We start from the raw sequence: 25,275 nt of genomic DNA on the forward strand, positions 1-25,275 counted from the left end.
TAAAAAAGACCTGAAAGCAAATGAGTTGACAGTGAAGCTAGCATCCACCTCCTCTGATGTTGTTTTTTTTCTTTTCCTTCCTTAAATGTTCTCCAGGAGTCAAAATCCTGAAATTGTTTCTTTCTACTGCAAATGAAGTACTCAATAGGAATCTCAATGTGTGTGTGTGTGTGTGTGTGTGTGTGTGTATTCAAAACAGCTTTAGTGAGGGTGTAGTTTCCATAAAATTCACTCATTTTGTGCATAGTCTGCTGAGTTTTAGTCACTTTAAACTGCTGTGGTGATTGCCACAACTGCAGTTTAGAATACATCCATGATTTCCACTGTCCTCATCCTGCTCTTTTTGTCCATGACTGCTGACCTGCTTTTCTGGTTCCTCTTAGGAAAAGGTTTCAAAAGCCTTACTCCCCTGGGTATTGTCATTTTCCTCACCCTCACTGATGAATGAAGTGCAGTGGCTGTGGATCTCCCTGGGGCCAACTTGCCTGCTCTGAGGTTCAGGAAGAAGGACTCACATGGGGCTGCCAGAGGGTAACATGGGCTGCTCTGCACATACATGTGTGGGCCTGGGGCTTGAGAGGCTGCTTGGAATGAAGGTGAAGAGCTGACTTGGGGACTTCCTTGTATGGGCCCTGTAGCCTGCTTTGGCTCCTCTTCCTTAGCTCCGTGCATCCAGAATGCCATTCCTAACGTGACAAGTCCATGTTTCCGATGGCGCTGGTAAGCAGATCCTAAGCACCTGTTATGCCCAGTCCCCAAAGAGGAAGCCATACATCTGTCATGTTGCAGGCCATTCTCCCTCTGATCCAGTGTCTGAAGGCTCAGATCTGTATGCTTGCACATGAGTATATTCTCTTGAGACCAATACCATCTAAACACAATGCCATACCTAGTAGACATCTATTTGGGTGGCAGACTATATTCAGTGTAGATCAAGTCAAGTCTGACTCATCCTGTATATGCAATGGAGCACCTGCTGGGCATGCCCAGGAGTTCCACTGGGGTTGAGTCAAACTTGGTGGAGATGCCAGTCTTGCCCTGAAGGCACCAATACTAGGGGAGATGTGACATGAATAAAGCGACACCTCTGCCTACATCACAGGAGAGCAAATGCTGAGGCCAGTCCAAAGAAAGGGCACCTTGCTTAGGGGATATCTAGACAGGAGGAATCTGGACAACAATTTAGAAGAAGCATTAGGATGTGAACAGGAACTGGGTGAGCTGGGACATAGCAACGAGAAAGGACAATTCAAGTTTGGGGGTGGGATTTCTAGGGAAGCAGATGGACAAGGGACCAGAATGGAGCCAAGAGTTTCCTGCTTGATGTTTTATGATTTCTGAAACCTGATTCTTTCAGAATTCCCACTAGGTGCTTGCAGAGGACAGCTTCTCAGGCCAGACGGTTTTCTCAGGGTTCGCAGCCTCAGCCAGATGACGTTCTGCTATTATTAGTCATAGACTAAAAGAATTGTAAAAGTTAGATGACACCCTAGAGCTGAGGTCTTTAGAATAGTAGGCACAACCACCGGCCTCTGAGCACTTGACTTTTGATGAGTGCAAAATGCAAAGGGCTTGGCGTGTATAGCACATGCTTGATTTCAAAGAATTTGTACCAGAAAAAAATGCAAAATGTCTCAATTATAATTTTTATAGCCAATATGTTTTTAAATGATACTATTTTTCTTTTTGGTATTTTATTATTTTTATTTTATGTGTATAAGTATTTTTCTTATATGTATATTAGTATACCATGTGTGTACAATACCTGTGGAGGCCAGAAGAGGATATTGGATCCACTGAAACTGGAGTTAATGATGGTTGTTAGCTGCCATGTAGGTTCTGGGAGCTGAACCCAGGTCCTCTGGAAGAATAGCAAGTGCTTTTAACCACTGAACCATCTCTCCAGCCTGTATTTTTTCAATATGTGTTCCATATATTTGATATGTTTCAATAGTAAGAGTTAAGCATGTTTTTAAAATTAATTATACCTATTTCTTTTTACTTTTTAAGGAATGGGTGTAAAGCCTTTTTAATTAAGGCTGTGAGTTTCACCATGTCTCCATTTGACTGTACAGCCTTAGGAAAATCATTTTATGAAATGGGCTGAATTTTGCCTTTATTATATCTCGCTACAGCTTATACATGGAAGGGAAGAAAAGGATTTTTTTTATGTCATCTGTGGAATATGCAGTTGATGGGCCTGTTGAGAAATTCTTTTTCTTACTCCTGCTGGGTGACTGTGATTGGACTAGTCCGACCTCCTCTGGGTGTGGTTTCCTTTGGGTGGTACACTCACAGGTTGGTATGAGGTCAGCTTGCTTTTAAACTGTGTTCCACTTGTATAGCATTATGCTGCTGAATCAGAATAATAATGACATTCTCCTATTTTGGGGAGGAAAAAATAACATGGAAGTAAAATAAACCTTTATAGAATATGTACCAATCTCTAGAAACCTTGATGTGAGCTAGTGCTTTTCTGTCCCATCACCCCCCTATGAAAGAGGAAGAAACTGAGGAACAGTGAGAATGAGCCATTTGTCCAGGCCCAACAGTATTAGCACATGCTTAATGTTGTAATGTTGTTCACTTTTAAAGTTTTAGAAAGTTAGTCATCTATGCCTGTGATTCAGTAATATATTAAATATTAAATATATATACCTTTCATTTATTCAGTAACAACTTGGTGGCATTTCTCAGATCTTTTGACTTCTATCACGCGAGAGTGCCTGAACATGTTTGAAAACTGGTTGGATACCATGGCTGTGGGAGCTGAGGCTGGGAAGTTTGGACCTTTTCCTAAATGCCTCCTCTACTGATTTGTCTTAGGACAGTTTATTCTTTGCTAGAGGACAGAACATCTTGCCAAGATCTTGCCTCTAGATTGTCTTCTCTGGGTACGTCCTTTTGGTGTTCAGGCCTGCATTCAGGAAACCATATAATGCATCTGAACTTGGCTTAGTCAGTAGACAATCTGAACAAAAGATATAGGAAGTCTCTACTGATCTGTCACTTGGCTCTGGTAGACTTCCTTCTAACTAAGGGTCAGATCAGTCTAAAAACAGACATCTTGGGGCTGTAGAGATGGCTCAGCGGTTAAGAGCACTGACTGCTCTTGCAGAGGACCCGGGTTCAATTCCCAGCACCCACATGGTGGCTATGAACAGTCCTTAATGCCAATTCCAGATCTGATGCCCTCTTCTGACCTCTGCAGCATTGCATGCCACGGGTGCACTCACATACATACAGGCAAGACACATAAAATAAAAATTATAAATAAAGTATTTTAAAAAGAAAAGAAAAAACAGGGATGTCTGAGGAAGAACTGACCTTGGCCTCCTGAGCCCTGCTTTTCTTTATTATCTGGGTCTCATGAACTCAAATACTAATGTTTCTTGGGTCTTAGTAGGCTGCTTTCTGTTTTGTTAATGGTTTTGCTTTCTGAAATTGACAGGATTAATTTGGTCTAACACTCCAATGAAGGCTTGTTGTGCTGGGGCCTCCAACTTAGAAAGGTGAGTTCCTAGGAACAGCATCTTTGCTTTCAAGGAACTCATGGATTTGTGTGGAAGGTGTAATGACCATAACAGAAATATGGACAGTCATCTTTTTTACTCCTTCCCTGTGAATATCCAGTGTGGGGGAAGGACAAGCAGTCTATTCTTCTCCATGAAATGTCTATACTTGGCTACCCATTTGGGGAAATCAATGAAGACACATCGTCACATGAGATATTTACACTTTTTACAAATTCATACCATCTTCCCTCCTTTGTCTGGTTCTTCATTCAAGTCTGTTAGTTAGCTAGCTGCTCTAGCAAACAGTTCCAGAGTTTCAATTGCTTGGCAAAGTAGAAGTTTCTTGCTCATGTCAGTTCAGTATGAATGGCAGGGGGTCCTCTAAGACTCTGTTATCCACATAGTCATTCAGTGACCCAAGCTTCTTCCGTGTTAGAGTTCACCCATCTTTTGGGGCTTTTCTGCCCCCTGCCTGCTCCTTTCCTTTTGGCCAATTAACAAGGGAAGAAAGATGACTTGAGGATCTTGCCAGAAGCTTGTGGGACAGGTTCAGAAGCAATAATTACTTTACCTCACATTGCCTTGGTTAAAACCCAGTCACATGGCCCCCACCCAGGCAAGGGAAGTTGGGAAGTTTGACCTTTCTGTAGACCAAGAAGTACATATCACAGCTGCTTTTCCATTACTTTAAGAACAAATTCCCATTTACCCTGAGCCTTTAAATATTGCCTCAATTGATGGTGCAGTACCATTTTATTGGCTATTGAAAAAAAAAAACTTGGCACTCTTCTCACTGATTTTGTGACATGAGTGATATATTTGCCAGGATATTAGTAACACTGACTTTCAAATTCAGGTGAGTAGACTGTGACTACATTGCTCCATGGGGAAAAGCTTTGTCCTACAGAACATGCCAGTGTATGGCCTTGCAGGTATGAGGTGCAGCAAAATGTCCACACCTGATGGGAAGTTGTGCTCCTTGGAGGGACATGGTCATTTAGAAGAGTCTCAGTAAACCACACTTAGTTGAAGGCTACAGAATAGTATCACAGCTTGTTACCACTACTGAACTGCTTGGGCAGAGGGACTTACTGCATCCAGTTCTCTGTGGTCATTTGTTTTGTGGAACTGTTGCCATTTTTGAAACTAGTAAATAAATTTATACCCCAAGAGATGATCCAGGAGACATTTGCTCTTCAGATTGTTCTAGGAATTTATTCATGTACTATGATAGTTTTACGTTGCTGACAATGAAATGACTAGCCAGTGTTTACCTTAAAAATTGGAGGGAGGTCTTTTTGAGACAGGGTCTCTCTGTAACCCCAGTTGGCCTGGAACTTACTATGTAGGATAAGGTTGACCTCAGTTTCATAGAGATCTGCCTACCTCTGCCTCCTGAGTACTGGGATTAAAGGCATGTGCTACCACGCCTGGCTTTATTTTATTTTTTATTTTCAAGAAGACTTAATATTTTCACATGGGGCTCACAAGTTTTATTTAGGAATGATCAGTTCTAAGGCTTTGTTACTGACTAGGACTTTCACATTTCATTAAGGCATTATGAAATATAAAGTTATGTCACATTTCATGACAGTTGCAATCGAGTTTATCTGGGTGTTATTACCCCTCACCCTAAACTGTAGTATTGATACTTGATAATGAGTGCCAATTCCATTTCTACATGTATTGTCAACAAACATCTGAGGCTAAAACATACCTTTAAATGAATATTCTAAATGGATTTTCAGAACAAACTTATCAGGTTTGTGGCATAGTCCTTGCTGTTCAATAGTGTAATCGGCAAGGCTGGCGAGTTGGCTCTTAAAGGCACTTGCCACCAATTTTGATGAACTCACTTTGATCTCTAGGTCCCACATGGTGAAAGGATAGAGCAACCTTCATAACTTATCCTCTGACCTTCATAAATGCCTTATAGCACAGGGGTGCCCACACATACACACGTATGCTCACCTGCACGCACACGCGTACGCACGCAACACACACACACACACATTCACACTCACACACACAAAATCAAATAAACAAATGTAAGAAATTTTGGCAGACAATCAAAGAATCTGTCTAAAGAAGACTTACTGCTTCATTTTAGGGGTGAGTAATGTCCCCAGGAATCTGCTGATTGCTGCTTGCTGCTAAGTGAGAACCTTGGCTCTGGGATATAAATGTTATGATGCCAAAAGCTTAAAGAAACAACTAGCACAGCACAGAGTTGAATTCACCACATAAGTAACCACAGACAGACTATGTCCAAGTTCCGGCAGGCTTTGAAGCACATTGGGAGCCAGGCATCTTAGAAAAGGTGAAGGAAGTCATTATAATTTCTTGAGGATTAGTTTGGGACTGAAATTGAGATTAATAGTATCCTTTCTGAATGGCATATTAAAAACAAACAGGAATTAGAAATATAAAGATGACTTTGTCCTCAGAGACTGGAAAGTGTAGTTCATGGGCCAAGGGATTACTCTGGCCTCCTGATAATAGAAATGTGTACAGAGTCAGTGTTTATGCTTTGTTCTCTACTCCCACCTCCTGCTACTCAACTCTACTTTTCTATAGTTTGGTATGGTTTGTGCAGCATGGGCCAGGCTCCTGAGTGTGGCCTGGCTGGGAAGCATAGAGTAGGCTTCTAGGCTCATTCGCTCAGGCCCTTTCCCTCCTCAGTTGCTGTGTTGTGGTCAGCAGAGCAATGGCCACCAAGACATCCATATCCTAATCCCTGTAACCAGTGAGGATATTGTTTTATGTGACTGAAGAGACTTCTCAGATGTGACTCAGTTAGGGATCTTGTGATAGGAACATTATCCTGGTGGGCCCCATGTAATCACAAAGGTTTTTCAAAATGGAAGAGAAAAAACAGAAAAGACGGCAAGAAAGCTGCCCCCTTCCCCCTCAAGCAAGGCTTCCTTGGTTTTTGTTGCCTATTAAAGTATGAGGAGTAAGGGACCAGAAGCCACATCTCTAGGAGCTGGAAAAGGAAAGGAAGCAGATGATCCTGTCAGGTGTGTCCAGTCTATGGCCCACAGGCTGCATGTGGCAGAGGGTAGCTATGAATGCAGTCCTGTACAAAAATCAAAAACTTATTTAAGACATGAGATATTTTGTAATCTATTATTATCATTATCTTTATTATTTTGTAACTTAATTGTGTAGTTTTTGATCATGAACTTTGTAGATGACAACACTGTGTCACAATATGAAAAGGTTGGTCACGACTTGAAGGCTTCAAAAGGGACAGCAAGCCTGTGCACCCATGGTAGGTGTCATTAGACTTCTCAGAATGGTCAGACAATGATGGACTAGCCAACTGAGGCAGAGCCGTTCCAAACTGTGAGAAGAAACATGACTGTATAAAATCACCATTTTGGTGGTAATTTGTTACACTAGCAAAACAAAACTAATCCACTCTGGAGAAATTGCTAGTGCAGTAAGATGGCAGGAAGGGGCAGGAACAGGAAGTGCCGGCTGGTCTCCATGCTGCCACCAGAGACACCTCAGTCAGAGAGCATGACGTCATGAGACTCGTCTTGTTATCCTCAGTGTAAATATTAAAAAACATGGGTGAGGGATAGAGCTCAGTAGCAGTGTACTTGCCTGGCAAGTGTTATGCCTTAGCTTCAACCCCTCATATGGTGACGGGGGTGTAGGAAATTGAGGCTCAAGGCAAGATGGAGTGACTCATTCAAGGCCATGGGTGAGGGATAGAGCTCAGTAGCAGTGCACTTGCCTGGCAAGTGTTATGCCTTAGCTTCAACCCCTCATATGGTGAGGGGGGTGTAGGAAATTGAGGCTCAAGGCAAGATGGAGTGACTCATTCAAGGTTTCATTCATGGCAATACACAGCCCTTTTGGGGCTGGCATTCAGACAGCCCAACAGGATGTGACAGAGGAAGCAGAAAGAAATCAGTGTTTGGGTCTTCATCATTCTCTCACTTCTTACTGCCCGGCTCTTTCAGAATGGCCAGCAGAACATAGTCTCTCACTCTGCTGAGGCTAAGAAATGTGATTTCCTCAGGACAGAGTCCGCCATGGCAAGATTTCTAGGTGGTGGCTCAGGACAGAGAGACTAACTAGTTCCTCTGCTTTCAGTTCCTACTACAGTCATCTCCCTCTCCCCACAGTCTGAGAATGCTATTCAGCTCACGCCACTTCTTGCCTGTCCCCCGAGGGTAAAGCATGCACACTCCAGATAGACTTATTCTCAGCTCTGGAGTACATGTATTAAAAATATCTTCAGAGGGTGATGAACCTTACTTCCTTGGCTGGTGGGAGCATAAGGCAATGGTAAAGCTCTTTGGGAGTGTAGATCAAGTATTTAATATAAATATTTGTTATTGATCATGAACAGCAGGCCATTAGGGCATGTTTGAATAGTTAGCTGGAGGAGCCTGGTGAACGGATGGTGATCTGCCGCACAGGATAAACATTCCCGATCTCAGAAAATGATGGTGAGAGAGCTAAAAGACATTAGCTATTCAACTGAAAAATTAGCATGAAGTTGTATCAATTATGATATCAGCTGTGGGAAAATCTAGGAAAAATAAGAGAGGGGTAACAAACTAGAAAGTGAATCCAGGGCTTCAGGATCATGATTGATTTTGTTCCCTGTTGTATAGGTTATACTATCTGATTTTGTACATTGAATTTAAAATACAGGGGAGAAAAACTTCCTGACAACCAATACTATTCCACCATATAGATTATCCATATTGTATTTATTCTTTAGTTGAGAACTATTCTTTATTTCTACCTTTGCGCTATTATAAATAAGTTATTGCTTTAAATGCTGGAGTACATATTCACCTAGGAAAGGAGTTGTTGAGTCAAATAGTAATAAGTCTATATTTTCCTCTGTAATAAACTGCTCAATTGTGTTCTAAAGTGAATAGCTCTCATGCATCTCTGTACTATTGAAAATCTGGATGCAGTATAGATATCACTAGTCAGACAGGTATTAGACAAATTACATTAATCCCTTGAATGAATGATTTGTACAAATGCAAGTAGTTTATTTAGCAAACATTGTGAACAGCTATTTCCTTTTCTCCATTTATTTATTTATTTATTTATTTATTTATGTGTATGTAACTATGTGTATATGTGTATGTGTGAACACATGCCATAGTGCAAGTGTGGAAGTCTACAAACAACTTCTAGGAGTAGGTTCTCTTTCACCGTGTGGATTCTAGGGATTGAATTCAAGTTGTCACACTTGGTAGCTAGTGCCTTTACCTATTCACCTGTCTCACTGGCCCTGAACACCTCTTTCATAACCTATTATAGACCAGATTAAAAGCACTGTAGTCATTGTTTGCAAGGATTTTGAGCAAGGATTTTGCAAGGATTTTTTTCACCTATTTCAGGTGGTGTTTACAAATAACACATGACATGCTGGGCGTGGTGACACACACCTTTAATCCCAGCACTCAGGAGGCAGAGGCAGAACAGCTGGGGCTACAGGGAGACCCTGTCTCAAAAAAACAAAAAAAAAAATAAAAAATAAAAAACCAACCAACCAAACAAAAAACAAATAACATATGACAGTAGGGACAGAATTCTTATTCTGTAGTGCTAGGCTAGCATGGGTAAGTTTTAGAGAGGCTCATGATATGAATTAACATGTAACAAAATGAGATAAAATGGGTTATATAGAAAATTATATATTTTATTTGATCGTGGCTATGCCAGACATTTTAGTTTATTTTCTAAATTTTCTGCAATAGAAAAAATCACCCCCATTTGTGCATGAGGACTGTAGTGTGGGGTGGGGTTGGGTTGTGGGGATAATGTATTATGATGTTTGGGGTAAATAAAAATTAAAGAGGCTGGTTGGCATCCTTGTGAGTGGAGATGGAACCTTGGGAAATAGCACCATGCAGTATCCTAGGCTGAATCCCTCCCTTTTACCCTTATTCTCTCCCGTGCATGGCCTAGCCTGGACACCAGCAACTCTCCCATGGAGTGGTTAACCCCCAGACTTTTGAATTATTTCAGGGGGCAATAAAGGTTTTTAAAGTTAAAAGCCTTAGCCATGCTTCTGTAAGAAGACAAAATTGAATTGCTTATTTATTTGCTCAAAGAGTATTATCTAATCTTTTTCCATAGATTAGAAAGGATTCTAAGATCAGAGCTGAGAAACTGCCCAAACCAGCTAATCTACTGGCTTTGCTGATTCCAGAATGTTCTACTTCAGGCCTCTTGAATGCCTCCCTTGCAAGCCCACTTATGTCCATTTTCAACACTCCGATTGGCCTAACCTGGGGAGGTGGACGGGAGTGGTGAAAAGCGCAGAGCCAGCATGATTTTACTCTGTGCAAAGGGCAGCAGAAAGTGTCAGTGTGGGGACTCCTAACATGACTGGGTAGAACACAGCAGAGAAACAGACCTTAGAACAAAGGGCCTTTTCTCTTCAGTTTTATAGTTTGTTTGTTTGTTTGTTTGTGAGACAGGGTCTCACTGTATAGCTTAGCCTGCCATCAAGCACATGATCCTCCTGCCTCAGTCCCGGTGCTGGGATGGACATGTGTCACCACTGTGGCCTTGCTTTAAACTCTCTCTCTGTCTCTCTCTGTCTCTGTCTCTCTGTCTCTGTCTCTCTGTCTCTGTCTCTCTCCCTCCTCCAGTCAATTCATTCACAATCAGCTCAAGAACTTATCAGTTACATGCTTTATGAAAATAGAATTGTAGGAAATGGGTCAGGGTTGTAAAAAAATAAAATGTAGGTTTGTTTACATCATTCTAGTTGTGCATTTTCAATTGTGTTTTCAACGTTTGGACTAGTAAAAGCACATATAGTGAAAATCAATAGCATTTTCAAAATAAAAAATGTTCCCCCTAGTGACAGCTTAATCACATGATTATAAGTCCCATCTCTTTGGTAGTACAAAAACAGATTTGGTAGTTAAAATCAGGTCTAAATAAACAAAACAAAAATACTAAGAATAAACTCATGATGGGCTTCAATGAATATGCGCCACTAGATAGTACTACAATATAGGAAGGTCTTGGAGAGGCTGAGACCTCCTCCAAGGGTCTTTTTGACCTTTTATGAAATGACTTCAGTTTTGGTGATTTGAGCTTTTTTATTTGTAGTTTTCCTGTCTTCTGCTGTTTTCTCTGTTACTGCTCATAATAATGTACTCTTTTCTGCTTTTAGTTTTTCTTTTCTGTTTTATGTTAAGGCAAATTAGTTACAATATAACCATTCCCTGCTTCTGTATGATATGTAATCAAGTGTGGGAAACGTGAAAAACTGCAGTGCATTGGGGGAAGTTGGAAGGAAGGGTCTCCGGTCCAGGAAATACGAAAAAGTTGTAAACATGTCCAATTCAGCCTTCTCTTTTACACATAGTCTTTGACAAGTTTCGGACTTTTGGTTCAGTCCCATTAAATGTGTCCTTTTCTTTTGGGATTCAGCTGAGTCTGGGTGTTATTTAAGATTTAAGACTGTACTTACTGAGCAATTTCCATTTTTCTTTTAACTGTATAAAAGCCTTTGTGCTATCAGTAGTAGTTTTATTTTTTCCCCTCTTTTTATTTTGATAAAATGACACAAACACAATGCATTTTTGAACAAAATGTGAGCCAAGTTGCTGTGAGCCTTATTAGCTCCTTCTCCGGTCCACATTGCTTCTCTCCTGACAGACTTCTGTGTTTCTTCTACCCATGATGGTTTGGAAACCATGCAGTACAATGTAAAACAATTCCCACACGGGACCAGATACACCTGAAGACGTCTGAGTTCTCAAAAATGGAGCTTTTCCCATGGGAAAGCGTGCATCCTGGGTCTACTGGGAAATACAAAAAGGAATCTGGCCTTGAAGGGCAATTTAAGAGTTGGAGGCATTTAGATAAAAAGGGCTCAATTTTCCGGAATTGGAGGCATGAATATTTTGTAGGGGCACTGTGGCTGAGATTTCACAGTGAGGACAGGAAAGACTGTCTCAGGAGGAAAGCAAATGTGCTTTGGGCTGACTACTCATTTCAAAGGCCTCCTTCCTTTGCAAGATCTCTGCTGGGCTCTTATTGGGTGAGGAGACTAAACAGTTAACCTTGGGCCTGTGGAGGATGTACAAAAAATGCAATAAATATGGCTGGGAGTCCTGTTTCATGCCCGCTGGGCCCAATGAGGCAAAAACAGAAGTGACTCTCAAGATGGAAGGGGTTTTGGAGTTGGACAAAGCCTTGCTGATGATTTGTGAGGGGGGAAGCTGACCTTTGCAGGGCATGAGAGGGAGAACAGTCTTAGCTACAGGCCTTGGAAATACTGAGGGCAAAATTATAGACTGCAGTAGACATCATGTTTTGATGGAGTTAGCAGGTAGACAGAGCTATCTACTTGGACCAGAAGGTGTTTTTTTTTTTTTTAAACTTTGAGACAGGGTCTCACTATGTAGCCTTGGCTGTCTTGGTACTTGCTGTGTAGATCAGACTGGTCTTGAACTCACAGAAATCCATCTGCCCCTGCCTCTCAAGTGCTGGGATTAAAGGCATGCATTATCATACCTGACTAGAACAGAGATTTTATGCATATAGGGGCTAAAGTAGAAAGAAGCAAGAACTTTGTATGGACTTGACTGGGATAGAACTATAACACCAGCCCAAGGGGTTTTCCCTGGGAAACTCAATTGTGTGTGTGTGTGTGTGTGTGTGTGTGTGTGTGTGTGTGTTTCTGTATCATTGTGGATGGAATCAAGGGCCTTGTACATAGAGAAAATAACTCAATCACTAAGCTACCTTCTCAACCCGATGCTGTACGTTTTTGTACAGAGCCTCTGGGCTTGAAGGAGAGTCAGTGTCTCCATGCAAGTGAGGTCTGGTAGCTGGCAAGACAAGGGAAGGTGACATTTGTCCAGGATGAAACCTTGCACTTTGCTCATGGTGCAGGGTGGCTCCCAGCCAAGTCTGAGCTCTGTCATGGATGACTCCCAGACTCACCCTGACAGGCAAAAAAACATGCTTTTTAGCCAACAACAGCCAAAAGAACACCACTATTTCAAACCCCGACAATAATAGTCACCTTTCCAATTGTCCACCTGATCAAGTAGATTTTGAAGCTACATACCTCATGTGACGTGATATATTCAATTACTGCAGTAGTGTTACCCACAAACACCTTTGTGGTAGAAAAACATCATTTTGATATTGGTACAGTGGAGACTATTCATGGAAAAGTTGCTTGAGTGTCTCTGGAATGTGGTTGCTGCTTTCCTCTAGAGCCAGTGGTCCAGGAGAACATGGTGTGCTCTGTGGATTCTGAGACCACCTGCAAGAACTTGATTGCTTCTCTGTGGTTGGAGAGACCTTGCTATTGATATTAACTGGATTCCTCCTTGGATTGCTTTGAGGCACTCGTTCTCTGTAGGATTACACCAACTCCCATGTTTGGCACAGAAAAGAAGTGGAATCAGGAGAGAGGCCAAAACGAAATATACTAAATGACAGTTACCACTTACTCTCCTTCTGGAGCAACGAGTATGGAATTGATATTAGAATAAACTGATTTTCTTTTTAGATGAGATCAGGTGCATTCAGGTTGATATGACTGTAGACCTGATTTTCATTTTAGAAAATGAAAATGTAGGACTCTATAATTTTTTAACAGTTTTGACTTCTAAAGTCAATGGATTAGGCTCAGCAGTGGTATAATGATATGGTTCCCACTATATGTATTGATTAAATCAGATCATATATGAAAATATGCTTTAAATATGTCTGTGTTTGGGATGTTTCTCTAAGCTTATATATGAATATTATTATGCTATTATGCTTAGGAGTCAATTTGTTTTAAAGTAGGATTAGTTTTCCCGTGATTTGATGCCACCATACACAACACCCTGCACTGCTGGCTTATCTCGGAAACACACCATCATCACACCATTCCAGCAGCTAGGTGAATCCTGCTGGAGATGTGTACCATGGGATGGAGCAGAGCCATAGGCAGTATGTTCATCTTGTGTGCTGGGTTTTTTGAATGTACCATGTTTGGGAGGCTGTCATCTACATGTTTCTGTTTTCATGCTGACCCTAGCATTTGAAAGCATATGTTTAAAATGAAGATTAAATAGAGATCAAAGGCAGTGCTGCTCTGATAGTGTTTATCAATTTCTTAACCCTTCTGGGAGAGATAGCCTTGTCTAACCAGTTTAGGGGAAATTGCGTGTTCCAAATTCATACTGGTCTCATGGGGCCTGGCTATGGTTTTGTCGTCCTCAGTTTTCTGCGGCAAGGGACTTGAACAGAAGAAGTGGGAGGACTGAGCTTGTGAAATTTAGATTGTCAGATTCCCGTGCATGCCAGTCAGTGTGCATTTATAGAGACAACCAAAGAGATAGCTGCCCAGACTCAGACAATTATAGGTGTGTCCCGTTTTATACAACAGCTGCTGCCCTCAAACTGGCTTGTCAATCAACATGATCATGGGAGTGGGGGAGGGGAGAGGCTCCAATTAAAGACATCCCTGGAACACCCTTTACTTTCTCTATCTTCTGGTAAGCCCAGGTTTCCTTAATCAGATTTCCCTCAGGGAAAGAGGTTTTTAGGCATTGTACTTCAGCTGTTTATCTCCAGAAAAAGAGAAAAAATGACCCGTTGAAATCTCTAATCCGTACTGCATACGGAATCCAAGAAGTATTCAGAAGGCATCTCACTGCATTATTAGATTTCCTGCCTTTTTACCTTTGCGCAGTGGTGGATGTTTGATTCATAATTTGGTAGATGACAGTATTACAGGTGCCTTATACATAGACTCTTTAAGCGGCTGTTCATAGACTTAAGCGGGTGTTCACGTGTACTGCGTGGAACTGAAAGTTGTGAGGGAGGACATTTCTCAGGGAGTGAGAACAGAGCCTGATTCTCTTCTATTCTGGAAGAGTTACATTCCATTGTTCTGGCCTCATTAATCGTCCTGTGTGGAAGAAGATGCTTGTCTTACTTGTTTTGTTGGTTAATTGTCAATATCTGTTTTCACTGGTATTTAAAGTGTGCTTTGCAGTAGTATTCTTTTAATTGTGCATGTACCAATATGTTTATTGATTATTACTTAGACAAACCTGGTGAATTAATTTTCAATCAAACGGTTGGGGCAAAAGCTGTCAATTAGATAAGACAAATGTATAATTTTGTACTAAACTCTAATTCTAGACTCAGCAAAATTCTTCAAAACTGGCCTGACTTTGAAATCTATTTTAATATTTTTGTTTTGCAGGATAACAAAGCCATTGACCTTTGCTGATTGTGTTGGGGACGAACTTCCTTTAGGATGGGAAACTGTATATGATAAAAAAATCGGAATTTATTATATGGACCACATAAATAGTAAGTAAAATGGCACATTTGCATTTTATGTATCAGTTTCAGGTGGAACCTCAAAAGTGCCGAACCCTTGCTTTGTAAAGCGAAATGAACATGGCTACTTTTCCTTAGTTGAATTCTGAGTGCGTGTAGCATGTAGCTGTAATCTCCTGAGGACTGTGGTCATATGTTTAATGTACAGTTTTACTGTTTCATATAAGGAATATATTTCTCAGGCATTCATGAAGCAGAAATACTTCTCAGATTTACTGCAAAATATAACTTATATCTTCTTAGAAGCTGGGATGATTGTTGTCCCCAGAGACAACATCTAGAGGCATTCCCATAGCCATGCCTGGGAGAGGTGCTGTTAGCATGTGGTGGCTGGAGATCAGGGGTGCTGCTAAACATCCTGCTGTGCTCAGAATGACTCCACCACAGAGGAGGAGCAGACTCCAATTGTGAATAGGGCTGAGGCAGAGAAACCCAGATTCCAGGACTCTGTGTCATTCTAGATCTTTTCTTTAGCCCTTGCTTTTGGTGTCTACCTCTTCATCCACCTTCCTTAATCAGATCCCAGCTAGGGTTCTGTTTCTGAGTCTTGTTCATTTTCATTCTAGCTTCTCTCACTGCTCCTGCCTTTGCCATTTTGCTGCTAGGGCTATGAAACATGGCTTCCTTTTGCCTTGTTTCCTTCCCTTCAGTTTATTAAGTATAGGTTTGGGGATCCATGATGATCTCTACCTCAGTGACTTTGAAGTTCATTCCCATGGAACCATGGGATCAATTCCCAAGTTTCTAGTTGGTTGTTACCTTTGTAGGGTATGAATCTCCCTGTCTTAGATCTTGGAGCAGGGGGGTTTGCCATGTATAGCTATGAGCCTTGAGCAATTCAAGCTGTTCCAAAGAGTAGTAGTGCTGATTGGAGACAAGGGATAAGTACCGTCCTGGCCTTGCTGCCCTTTCAGGCATCTATCCCAGTGTCAGGAAGCTGTGAGGTGGATCTACCACCTACTGGACAGAGCAGAAGAGAAGCTTGAGAGGTCACTGCAGAAGTTAGCCCTTCCAGTAACCCTTAGTGGGCCTAGTACCTTAGGACTCTGTGCATTCAAGTGAAGGTGGCCATCTGGAGTTGTCTTCCCAGCTAGAGGCCCCAACAAGCAGCTTCTGGTGCATAATACCCTCATTTTCTGGTCCATGGGTCAGGACACTGTGGCTGTATCACTAGGCTTTGTCCTTCCCAGGACCAGGCATAGTCATTGGACCTACATAGCCCTTCTGCGAAGCCTGCCTGCTTCTTTAGCCCGCAGCCCTTTCTGTCCAGTCTTCTCTCATAAACTCAGCTGTCTTCTTCCCTGGCACCCCCTTGTTTGCCATTGATGCCCCCCTCACTGACTAAACCACAGAAAACAGAATTTATAGAATTCTTGTATATTGCCCATTGTGTTCCAGCCCTGGGGACACAGGAGGGTGACACCAGGTGTCCACTCTTAAGGGCTTCACACTATGGAAGTTGTCATGAACCTTAAGAACAAATAGAAACCAAGAACTTTCTTCCAGCCACCACATCGGGACAGTGAATCAGGACAGCAGTTGTGGGGGTCACACCACCTCCTTCCATGCTGACCTTTGGAGAATCCAACTTTAAAACTCTTTAAAACACCGAATGTTTGGAATTGAATATTAAAATCAGAACTGTACAAGTCAGTGGTGAGGTATAGGACCAGAAGGGCTCAAAATGGCAGCCTTCAAGGTTCCCAAGACCCTCTGGGGCAGTGGAATAGTATGAACAATATTGTTCACCTGGTTGGCTGCAGTGGGTGTCACAGCTGAGTAAACATCAGGAACATCCGAGCAGTTATAAAAGCCCTACTCCTGCCCCACATCAGGTCAACTGGATCTGAACTCCGATGCTAGGAGTAGGACTCTGATTTCTGATGTTTTATTTTTTATTTCCCCAGGTAAAATAGAAAAGGCCTAGAGAGCTTTCTAAGAGTCGGGGGTGGGAGTTAGGGTTAAGTAGGGCTATCGGTAGTAAAGTAGATGGGGAGAGTGTTTCCAAGGAGGACTTACTTTGGAATATTTAGAGTGTGTGTGTGTGTGTGTGTGTGTGTGTGTGTGTGCGTGCGTGCGTGTGCGTGCGTGCGTGCACGCGCGCGCGTACACACACATGTATAACAAACACCATCTAGCTTTTTGAGGTAAAATTCACTGATCATAAAGTAAGCCATTTAAAAGTGAACAGTTCAGTAGCATTTGGTGTGTTTGTGCAACCACGGCTATGTAGTTGCAAAACACTCTCATTTGCCTCAAAGGGAAACCCACCTCATTAACAGTCACTCTGCATTCTACTTTTCCCAAGTCTCTGGTATGCATCAATCTGCTTTTTTTTCCCTGTGGATTTTCTTGTTCTAGACTTTTCATATCTATGAAATCAAATACTATGCCGCCTATTCTGTCTTGTTTCCCTCATTTAGCATCGTGTTTTGGGGGCTCCCCTATGTCAGAGGCACTCCATGCTATACCAGCAGTTCTTCTTGATCTTCGGCATGTTGTGGGAGGGAGAACTCAGAGTAGGAGTTCTTTGAAGATGGGAGTCTGGTTGAGTCCCAGCGTGACTAAGCCGGTGGGTCCAGTTGGAGCTGCTTCTGGTGAGATGGAAGGCAGAAGGTGAAGCAATGTGTGCTGTGTATCGTCTGGCTTGGTTTTCCTTTTGGTAGTGAAAGGGCATTGTGTCAGAATTAGTTGTGCTTTGAAGGACTGGCTCAGAGTTACTTTGGGTCTGTATAGAAGGAGTCAAGACCAGAAGATAGTTGAGATTGGAACAGACAAGAAATTTGGAGCCCTTCAAAGGCATGCAGAGTTTAAAGGCTACAGTGCAGTGGGAAATGGCAGAGTTGTTAGTGGCAGGAGATAAGGAAGTCAAAGGAGAATGAGGAGAGGAGGAGAGGCGTGTTTACATTATCCCATGGTGAAGAGGTCAGTGAGAGGAATGTTGCAGATATCCACTAGTTTGGCAGTCCATCTCCTCCAACACTTATTTTCTTGTGTTGGCTTCCCTTTCATCTCTGTAGCGTTTTCTTCCTGTCTGAAATGCAAATATGTAAATAGAAAGTGGGTCACACTTTACAGAAGTTCACAGTGCAGAATCTTCCACATGGTGCATCCTGGCATTTAAGTGACTAGTTCCATAACTGCATGACTATTGGTCAACATGCAGGCTTCACCCTCAGCCTCTCTTGGGATTTTGCTCTTCTCATTTCAGAGCTTACTCAGATTGAAGATCCACGAGAGCAGTGGAGGCGAGAACAGGAACGGATGCTGAAGGAGTATTTAATTGTAGCCCAGGAGGCTCTCAATGCCAAGAAAGAAATCTACCAGATCAAACAGCAGCGGTTCGAGCTGGCTCAGGAGGAATATCAGCAGCTGCACAAATTGTGTGAGGATGATGGTCGCTCGTACACCAGCTGTGAGTTGACTTGTCTCTGATGAACGTGTTTCATTAAAAGCCACACCCCTGCTGGGTTCTCTGAACATACTCAGCTTTACTTGGGGAAGACAGCTTTGTAAAGGTCCTGGTCATGTACTATTTGGCAATCCATATCTTTTAAGTTGTCTGTGTTGTGCCCAGATACTAGAATGCTGGTGAGTAACCAGCGGGGGGGGGGGGGGGGGGGGGGGGGGGGGGGGGGGGGGGGGGGGGGGGGGGGGCGGGAATGGTGAAAAACAAAGATTGATACAGTTTCGGGCTGTGATGTGAAACAGTCTCCTGTCTCATGATTGTCAGGTTTCACTGGCAGGGCTTCACTAGGAGATTGCTGTAGTTAACAGTGCTTGTGTGAACTAATCCCTTGAGAAAGCCACATGGTAGCTTTGTTAGTGCTGAGTGGGGGAAATCTAGGAGTCTGCAGGCACGGCAAGCTCCTGTCTCTCTTATAGAGGCCTTTCCTGGGCTCGAGACTTCGTCGGGCAGAACACCAAAGGAGGACAAACCCTGTCTAACTCAGGGGTTACCTATTGGGGGTACATTTCTCTGACCCACAAATAAAAGGATGGCCTCCTTGCTCAGTATTAGAGGGTGCCACAGGTGGGCTCCCATTTTACTAGCACTTAGCAGATGCTCAGTTGAAGCAGGAGCCAAATCCAGTCTCAGATTCCAGAGCCTGTTGTGGCATGAACAATCACTGTTTGAACCTGCTTGTCCCTTCCCAATAGAATTGTCATGCTTAACAGCCTGTCACAGATGCACTTAGCCACCATTGTTCTGGGTGCCATTAAGCTCAGAGAATTTTGTTCTACCACACTTGCTCTCTCACCCTCCCTCTCCCTCCCTCTTCCCCCTCTCTTCTTTTGATAGGCTTTCCCTATAGCCCCAACTAGCCTGGAACTTGTTATGTGAACCTGACTGGCCTTGATCTCACAGAGATCCTCCTGCCTCTGTCTTCTGAGTGCTGCATTTAAAAACTTGTGCCACCATGCCTGGCTTGCTAGGTTTTCTTTATATCGGTACCTAAGCCTAATTGATACATGGCAGGTGACTACTATTGACCCTGCTCTATTGCCAGTTATTTGACTCTGGTAACAACTTTGGACACTAAGGATACAATCAGCTCTGTGTGTGTGTGTGTGTGTGAAGTCAGAATGGAATTAAGGCCAAAGGGCCTTATGTCTTGTGCTCTTTTTCAAATTGCAGATATTACTGAAGGTGAAAAAATTTAGAAGCTATGGACAGTGGGGAGGGTTTGTATCTGCAGGAGGTATTTAGGATATTTCTATTACTATGTTCCTTGAGGGAATGGCGACAACTCAGATATAATGATCTGTTCTTTCTAAGTCATCTTATCTCTTGGTTGTCAGATATTAGTTCATACTAGTTTATTTTTTTAACCTTCCACCAAAAGGTGATAGGTCAGCTCAGTGCTGAACTTTAGAGGCTGATTTCTTCTTTGCATAGCTGTCTTTTAATGTCTTTCTCTGATTTGGGTAAAAGGGCAGTATCACATTCATAGAACACACTGAGGAGTGTTCCTCTTCTCATTTCTAGAAGAGTTCAGGAACAATCAGTATTTATATTACCTTAGCTGTGGGTGAGATAGCATTCACCAGAAAAAACCCAGGGCCTGAAGTTCTTTGTAACAAAGATCTCAATTATAGGTTCAATGCCTTTATTAGCTATAAGTCTAATTGAGTCACTTTTTGTTCTACTTCATCTAATCCAAATGTCAGCACCTGGGGTTGGAAAGGTGGCACAGTAGGTAAGAGCACTTGCTGCTCTTGCAGAGAACCCAGATTTAGTTCTCAGAACCCATGTGGTAGCTAACAACCACCTGTAACTCCAGTTATAGGAAAACTGCACTCCTCTGACTTCTGCCGACATTGCACACACGTGGTGCACTTGCATGCATGACAAAAACTCTCAAACGCATAAAATGAAAATAAATGAATCAAAACAGTTTAAAAGTCAGCAACCTTTTATGTAAAGCATCAGCAGTAAACATTTTAGAATGTGTAGGCCGTTTCATTTCAGGGCCATGTACTTAACCCTGTTGTTATTGTGCAAAAGCAGTCAGAGACAACATGCAGGGTTGTCAGCATAGCTGTTTTCTAGTAAAAGTACACAGACAGGTATCCAGTCACATGCAGCCCACAAGAAGATTGCTGAACTCTGATCTGAACAGTCAGGTTCAGATACCCTTTTAATATCTGTAGGCTGTAAGCTGATAGTCTGTTCCTTTGTGCCTGCTATTGACCATTTTATCTCTTATCTTTTTATTCCTTTTCTGTGTGTGCATGGGTGTGTGGGTGCATGTGCACATGGAGATCAGAGATCAATATCAAGTGTCTTCAAATTTTCTCCACATTACGTTTTTGAGACTAAGTCTCTCACTGAACATGGGGCTCAGTGATTAGACTACACTGGCTAGCAAGTGACCCCCATGAGTCCTTGTCTCTCCCTCTCCAGTGCTGGGATTTCAAACTTGTACCACTATTCTCAACTTTTACGTGGATATTAAGAATTAAGCTCAAGTCCTTATGCTTATATAGTAACAACTTTACTGATTGTACCATCTCTACAACCCTTCTCTCTCCTCTCTCTTTTTCTTTTTTGATTTTGTTTTATTTTGTTTTAAGATAGAGTCTTACATAGCCCAGGCTGACCTCAAACACAGCTATATAGCTAAGGATAACCTCAAACTCCTGATTGTCCTGCCTCTTCCTTCCAGGTGCTGCTATCACTTGTATCTTCTCATTTTTATTAATCAATATAACTAAATTTTTGTCAAATTTATTTACCATTAGAATGAACTAGCATTTGCCCTCCTTTCTTCTCTGTTTTTCAATTAAAATTGTTGATTTATTATTATTGAAGGGTTATGCCATGGTGCATGTGGAGGTCAGAGGACAACTTCGTGGACTTGGTTTTCTCCTTCTACCTTTACATGGGTTCCAAGGATTGAACTCAGGTTGCCAAGCTTGTGTGGCAAGTTCCTTTACCTGATAAACCGTCCCACCGGCCTTCTTATCTTTAGCTACATTGATTTTCCTTCCCTTCCTTCCTTCCTTCCTTCCTTCCTTCCTTCCTTCCTTCCTTGAATAAATTTTAGTATTTATGTGTTTCAAAGAATTTATTTTATCAAATCTCAATGTCAGCAAACTATAAAGGTTTTGTAGTAAGTTTACTTTTAATTTTTTCTTCCTTTTCTAGTTTTTTAACATGGAAATGTAGATTACTGATTTTAGACCTTTCTTTTCATTTACCTTCTGTAAGTTCTGTTTGACTTCATATCTCAAAATTTGATATATTTTCATGCAGTTTAAAATAACTTCTCAAGGCTGGAGAGATGGCTCAGTGGTTAAGATCACTGAACTACTTTTGGAGAGAACCTGGGTTCAATTCCCAGCACCCACACGGAGGCCAAGAATTGTCCATAACTCCACTACCAGGGGATCCGACACCCTCCTCTGACCTCCTCAGGCATTGCACGGCATGGGTGCACTTACACACATGCAGGCAATACACTCATACACATAAAACAAATAAATAAAATATAAAATATAAAAAATAAAATAATTTCTTATTTCTTTTCTAATTTACTTTTGACCCTTGAGTTCATTAGAAATAAGATACTGGGACTTCTAATTCTATTGCCATCAGAAACTGTACTAGCTAAGATTTCAATCTTTTGAGATGATTTTTATGGCTCAGCACATGGCACTCTCATTGGATCAGAAAGTCACAGACTTTGTGCATCAAGGTCACACCTAGCTGAAGCATTGGCTTATAACTGAGTCTGAGGTCACATAGCTAGCAATCCTTAACCTTTCAGAAAACTACTTGGCAGAAGCAAGGTTAAGGCCATACAAGTTTAGCATTTTTTTCTAGCCAAAGAAGGGGTAAGTAGTCTCACTTTTATTTTTTTTAATGATTCAACCTAATAGTGTGTTGTTTTTCCAGAAGCCCTTTAGGTACTTTATTTATTACATAGTTAGGTTTTGTTAGGTTTCCCGGAGGGTCCCAAATAAGATTTTAAAAGAAGGGAACAGAAGGAGTCTATATCAGAAAATCTTGGCAGGATCTTTTTTGCCAGTGATTGAGAAAGTAAAACTGAGTCAAGAGAGAGAACTTGTTTTATGTCCTGGCTAGTTTAGTCAGGACTGATGGAGACAGCAGTGTATCCCCTTGAAAATGCAGATATCTTTATTCACTTTGAGGAAGAGTAAATGGGTGACCCCCATATAGTGCTGAGCCTGTGGAGCAAGAATATTCAATAGCTAGAGTCCTATGGAGGTGGGACACTCACAAGATCAGTTTTTGTATTTCTTTAGGCTTTTTACCCTCTTGACATTTGGGCAGATAGGGAATTATACTCAATTACATTCCTTCCTCTGCCCCATGGGATTTACTTAGTGCCCAGTAAGAAATGATGAAGATACTGTCTTTGACGGGTTCTCTATGTCTCCAGTAGAGGCAGTTGATGATTATGTGGCATGGACGTCCTAACATTTTCATCAGATTCTATCACTTGACCTGCCACAAGTAACCCTGTAGACATAGTCCCTTCTTCTCTAGGAGGAGACTGTCTTGGAGACCAGAGTTGGGCCTGCTTGTTTTCAGGAAAGGACTGGAGATGCCAGTGGAGCTTCCTGGGGCCTATCAGCTCACCAGGGAAAAAGTCAGCTATGAATGGAATCTAGGAGTTAATCCAAGTGGTTTATCAAGTGGCTGCTGTCCCTAGGGTTTCCACCAGGCCCTTTCAGTGTGCTGTTTAACCTGAGCTACTGATTACAATGAGGAAAACCCTGATAGTCATGAGTCAAATGAATTCTTTCTGGCCACAGGGTAAAGTTCAGTACAGTGATCCTGTTAGCTTGAATGACTGTGATCTAACAGATGGTTTATATGACCGCAGCAGAGGGACTGGGCCTATGTTGGGTAGTGTTTCTGGCTGAATCCATAGCACACCTGGCTCTAGTCAGGCACACGGGATCTCTCTGTATGCCAGCTAGTCAACTCAGATAGGGAGGTAGCTCCTTGTTCTGGTACTGAGCACTGAATGCCATCTGGATTTGGTTACCATTTCTTCCTTCATTGGTAGTAACTTGTAAGGAAACAGTGTTCAATAAGCTAATGTTTCATATACATTATTATGATTGCTGCATTGTGAAGCACGTGATGCTATCTATCTTCATTGTTCTCTAAAGAAACTGAGTATCAGGCTGAGAGGTAGCTCAGTCAGGAAAGTGCTGGCCTTGGAATCACAAGGACATGATTTCAATCTCTAGAACCCATGCCCCCCAAAATCTGGATGTGGTGGTGCATGCTTTGGTTTCAGCACTGGGGAGATGGACACAGGAGATCCCCTGGGGTCACTGCCAGCCATCCTAGTCTACTTCGCAAGTTTCAGCCCAGTTAAAGACCCTGTCTCAAAAATGGTGAGTGACGCCTAAGGAATGACACATGAGGTTGTCCTCTAATTTCCACATTCATGTGTATCAGCATACACATGTACCAGCACACACATGGACATGCACATCTGACTGTACACACAAAGGCACACAGGGAGAGAAAGAGAGAGGGAGGCATAGGGAGAGACAGAACAATATCAATGAAGATTTCTTTAAGGTTATTTACCCAGGAGACGAAAGAACTTGGATTGGGACCCAGATCTTTATGTAACCATCAGTTGTCTGTTCTCTCTTCTATATAAGGAAGGGGTGACTCAGAAGTGCTGATTTGAGTTTTTGAAAGACTTGCACTAGCCCACCTTCATTTTCAAGTTATCAAAAAATAATGGCTGGCTATAAAGTAACAAGTTTTATAACAGTTATTCAAAAATGTATCAGGCAAGTAGAAGGCAGAACACTTGCTGCTTCTTGACTTTCTTGGGGCCCAGATAGGATTAATAAACTATTCATTCTTTTTTTTATGTGACAGGGTCTCCCTGTAACCCCATCTGTCCTGGAATTTGCTATGGCTGCCCTTGATCTCATAGAGATCCATCCGCTTCTCCCTCTCAAGTGCTGGGATTAAGTGCGTGTACCAACACACCCGGCTCATTCATTCCTTGACAGATATATATTACTTGCTGTTGGTATAAATTAAAAGTTGGGGACACAATTTATCCTTCATTGCTGATTGTCAGGATAAAATGAGGCAATAGTGATAAACATAGAAATGAACTAGAGCAGCCATCTCTAATGTAGGAGCAGAAGGGTGTGGGGAGGACTGGAGAAGGGGAAGTGCAGTTCACCCACACCCTTCACACCCCTCAACTATAAGATCACCAGAATAAAACTCCATTCATTGGAGAGGAAAGATTTTGTGTCAATGTTGGGCCATCTGGTATCTAAGAATATCCAAGCCTTGACCTTTTTTGTTCCTGACCAAAACAAATTCAGATGCTCTGCTGTGTTAGAGCAAACCTGTCCAAGGGAACCGAGATCCCAACTCTCCTTTATTTCTCTGACCACCTGTGCTCACTGCCTGCTACTCAGTCCCTTTTTTTTTTTGAATTTTAATTATCTTTTAAAAAATATTTTAAAATTTAATAACTACATGATTAGAAGAAGCATTTCATTACAGCTTTACCATGTTCAGTAACAATGTCCAGAGCAAGAAAAAGTGGCTCTGTTTCAAAAGTGGCTGTAGATTTTTAGGTTTGCAGTTGAATTAATACAGTTATACAATATTGAACTCAGTATAAACCCTTTAAGACATAAAATTGAATGAGTTTTTTACCTTTAAAGAAGATCTCCATTTTAAAATGTGCTGTTTCCTAGTTTTTTCTTCTTTAATTTTTAAAAATTATTTATTTAATAACCACATACTTAGAAGAAGCATATCATTACAACACAATTGACATATTCAATAACGGTTTCCTGAGGTAGGATGCATCATTTTCAAAATTGGCTGTAAATTTTTAGGTTTACAGTTGAATTAATATAATTA

General features: G+C 41.8%; 1 protein-coding gene across 2 annotated transcripts in view; it reads left to right on the top strand.

Moving 5' to 3' along the window:
* Positions 1 to 25,275, top strand: part of Wwc3 (WWC family member 3) — a 119,352-nt gene that overhangs the window by 26,309 nt on the left and 67,768 nt on the right. For both annotated transcript variants that reach the window (XM_008839480.3, XM_017799762.2), the window contains exons 2-3: positions 14,740 to 14,849; positions 18,091 to 18,294. In XM_008839480.3, coding sequence (XP_008837702.1) covers positions 14,834 to 14,849; positions 18,091 to 18,294 — 220 coding nt within the window. In that variant the 5' untranslated portion in view covers positions 14,740 to 14,833. The remainder of the gene's footprint in view (positions 1 to 14,739; positions 14,850 to 18,090; positions 18,295 to 25,275) is intronic.

This window comes from Nannospalax galili, unplaced genomic scaffold (assembly GCF_000622305.1).
Source record: "Nannospalax galili isolate Female #2095 unplaced genomic scaffold, S.galili_v1.0 scaffold336, whole genome shotgun sequence".
Classification (NCBI taxonomy): domain Eukaryota; kingdom Metazoa; phylum Chordata; class Mammalia; order Rodentia; family Spalacidae; genus Nannospalax; species Nannospalax galili.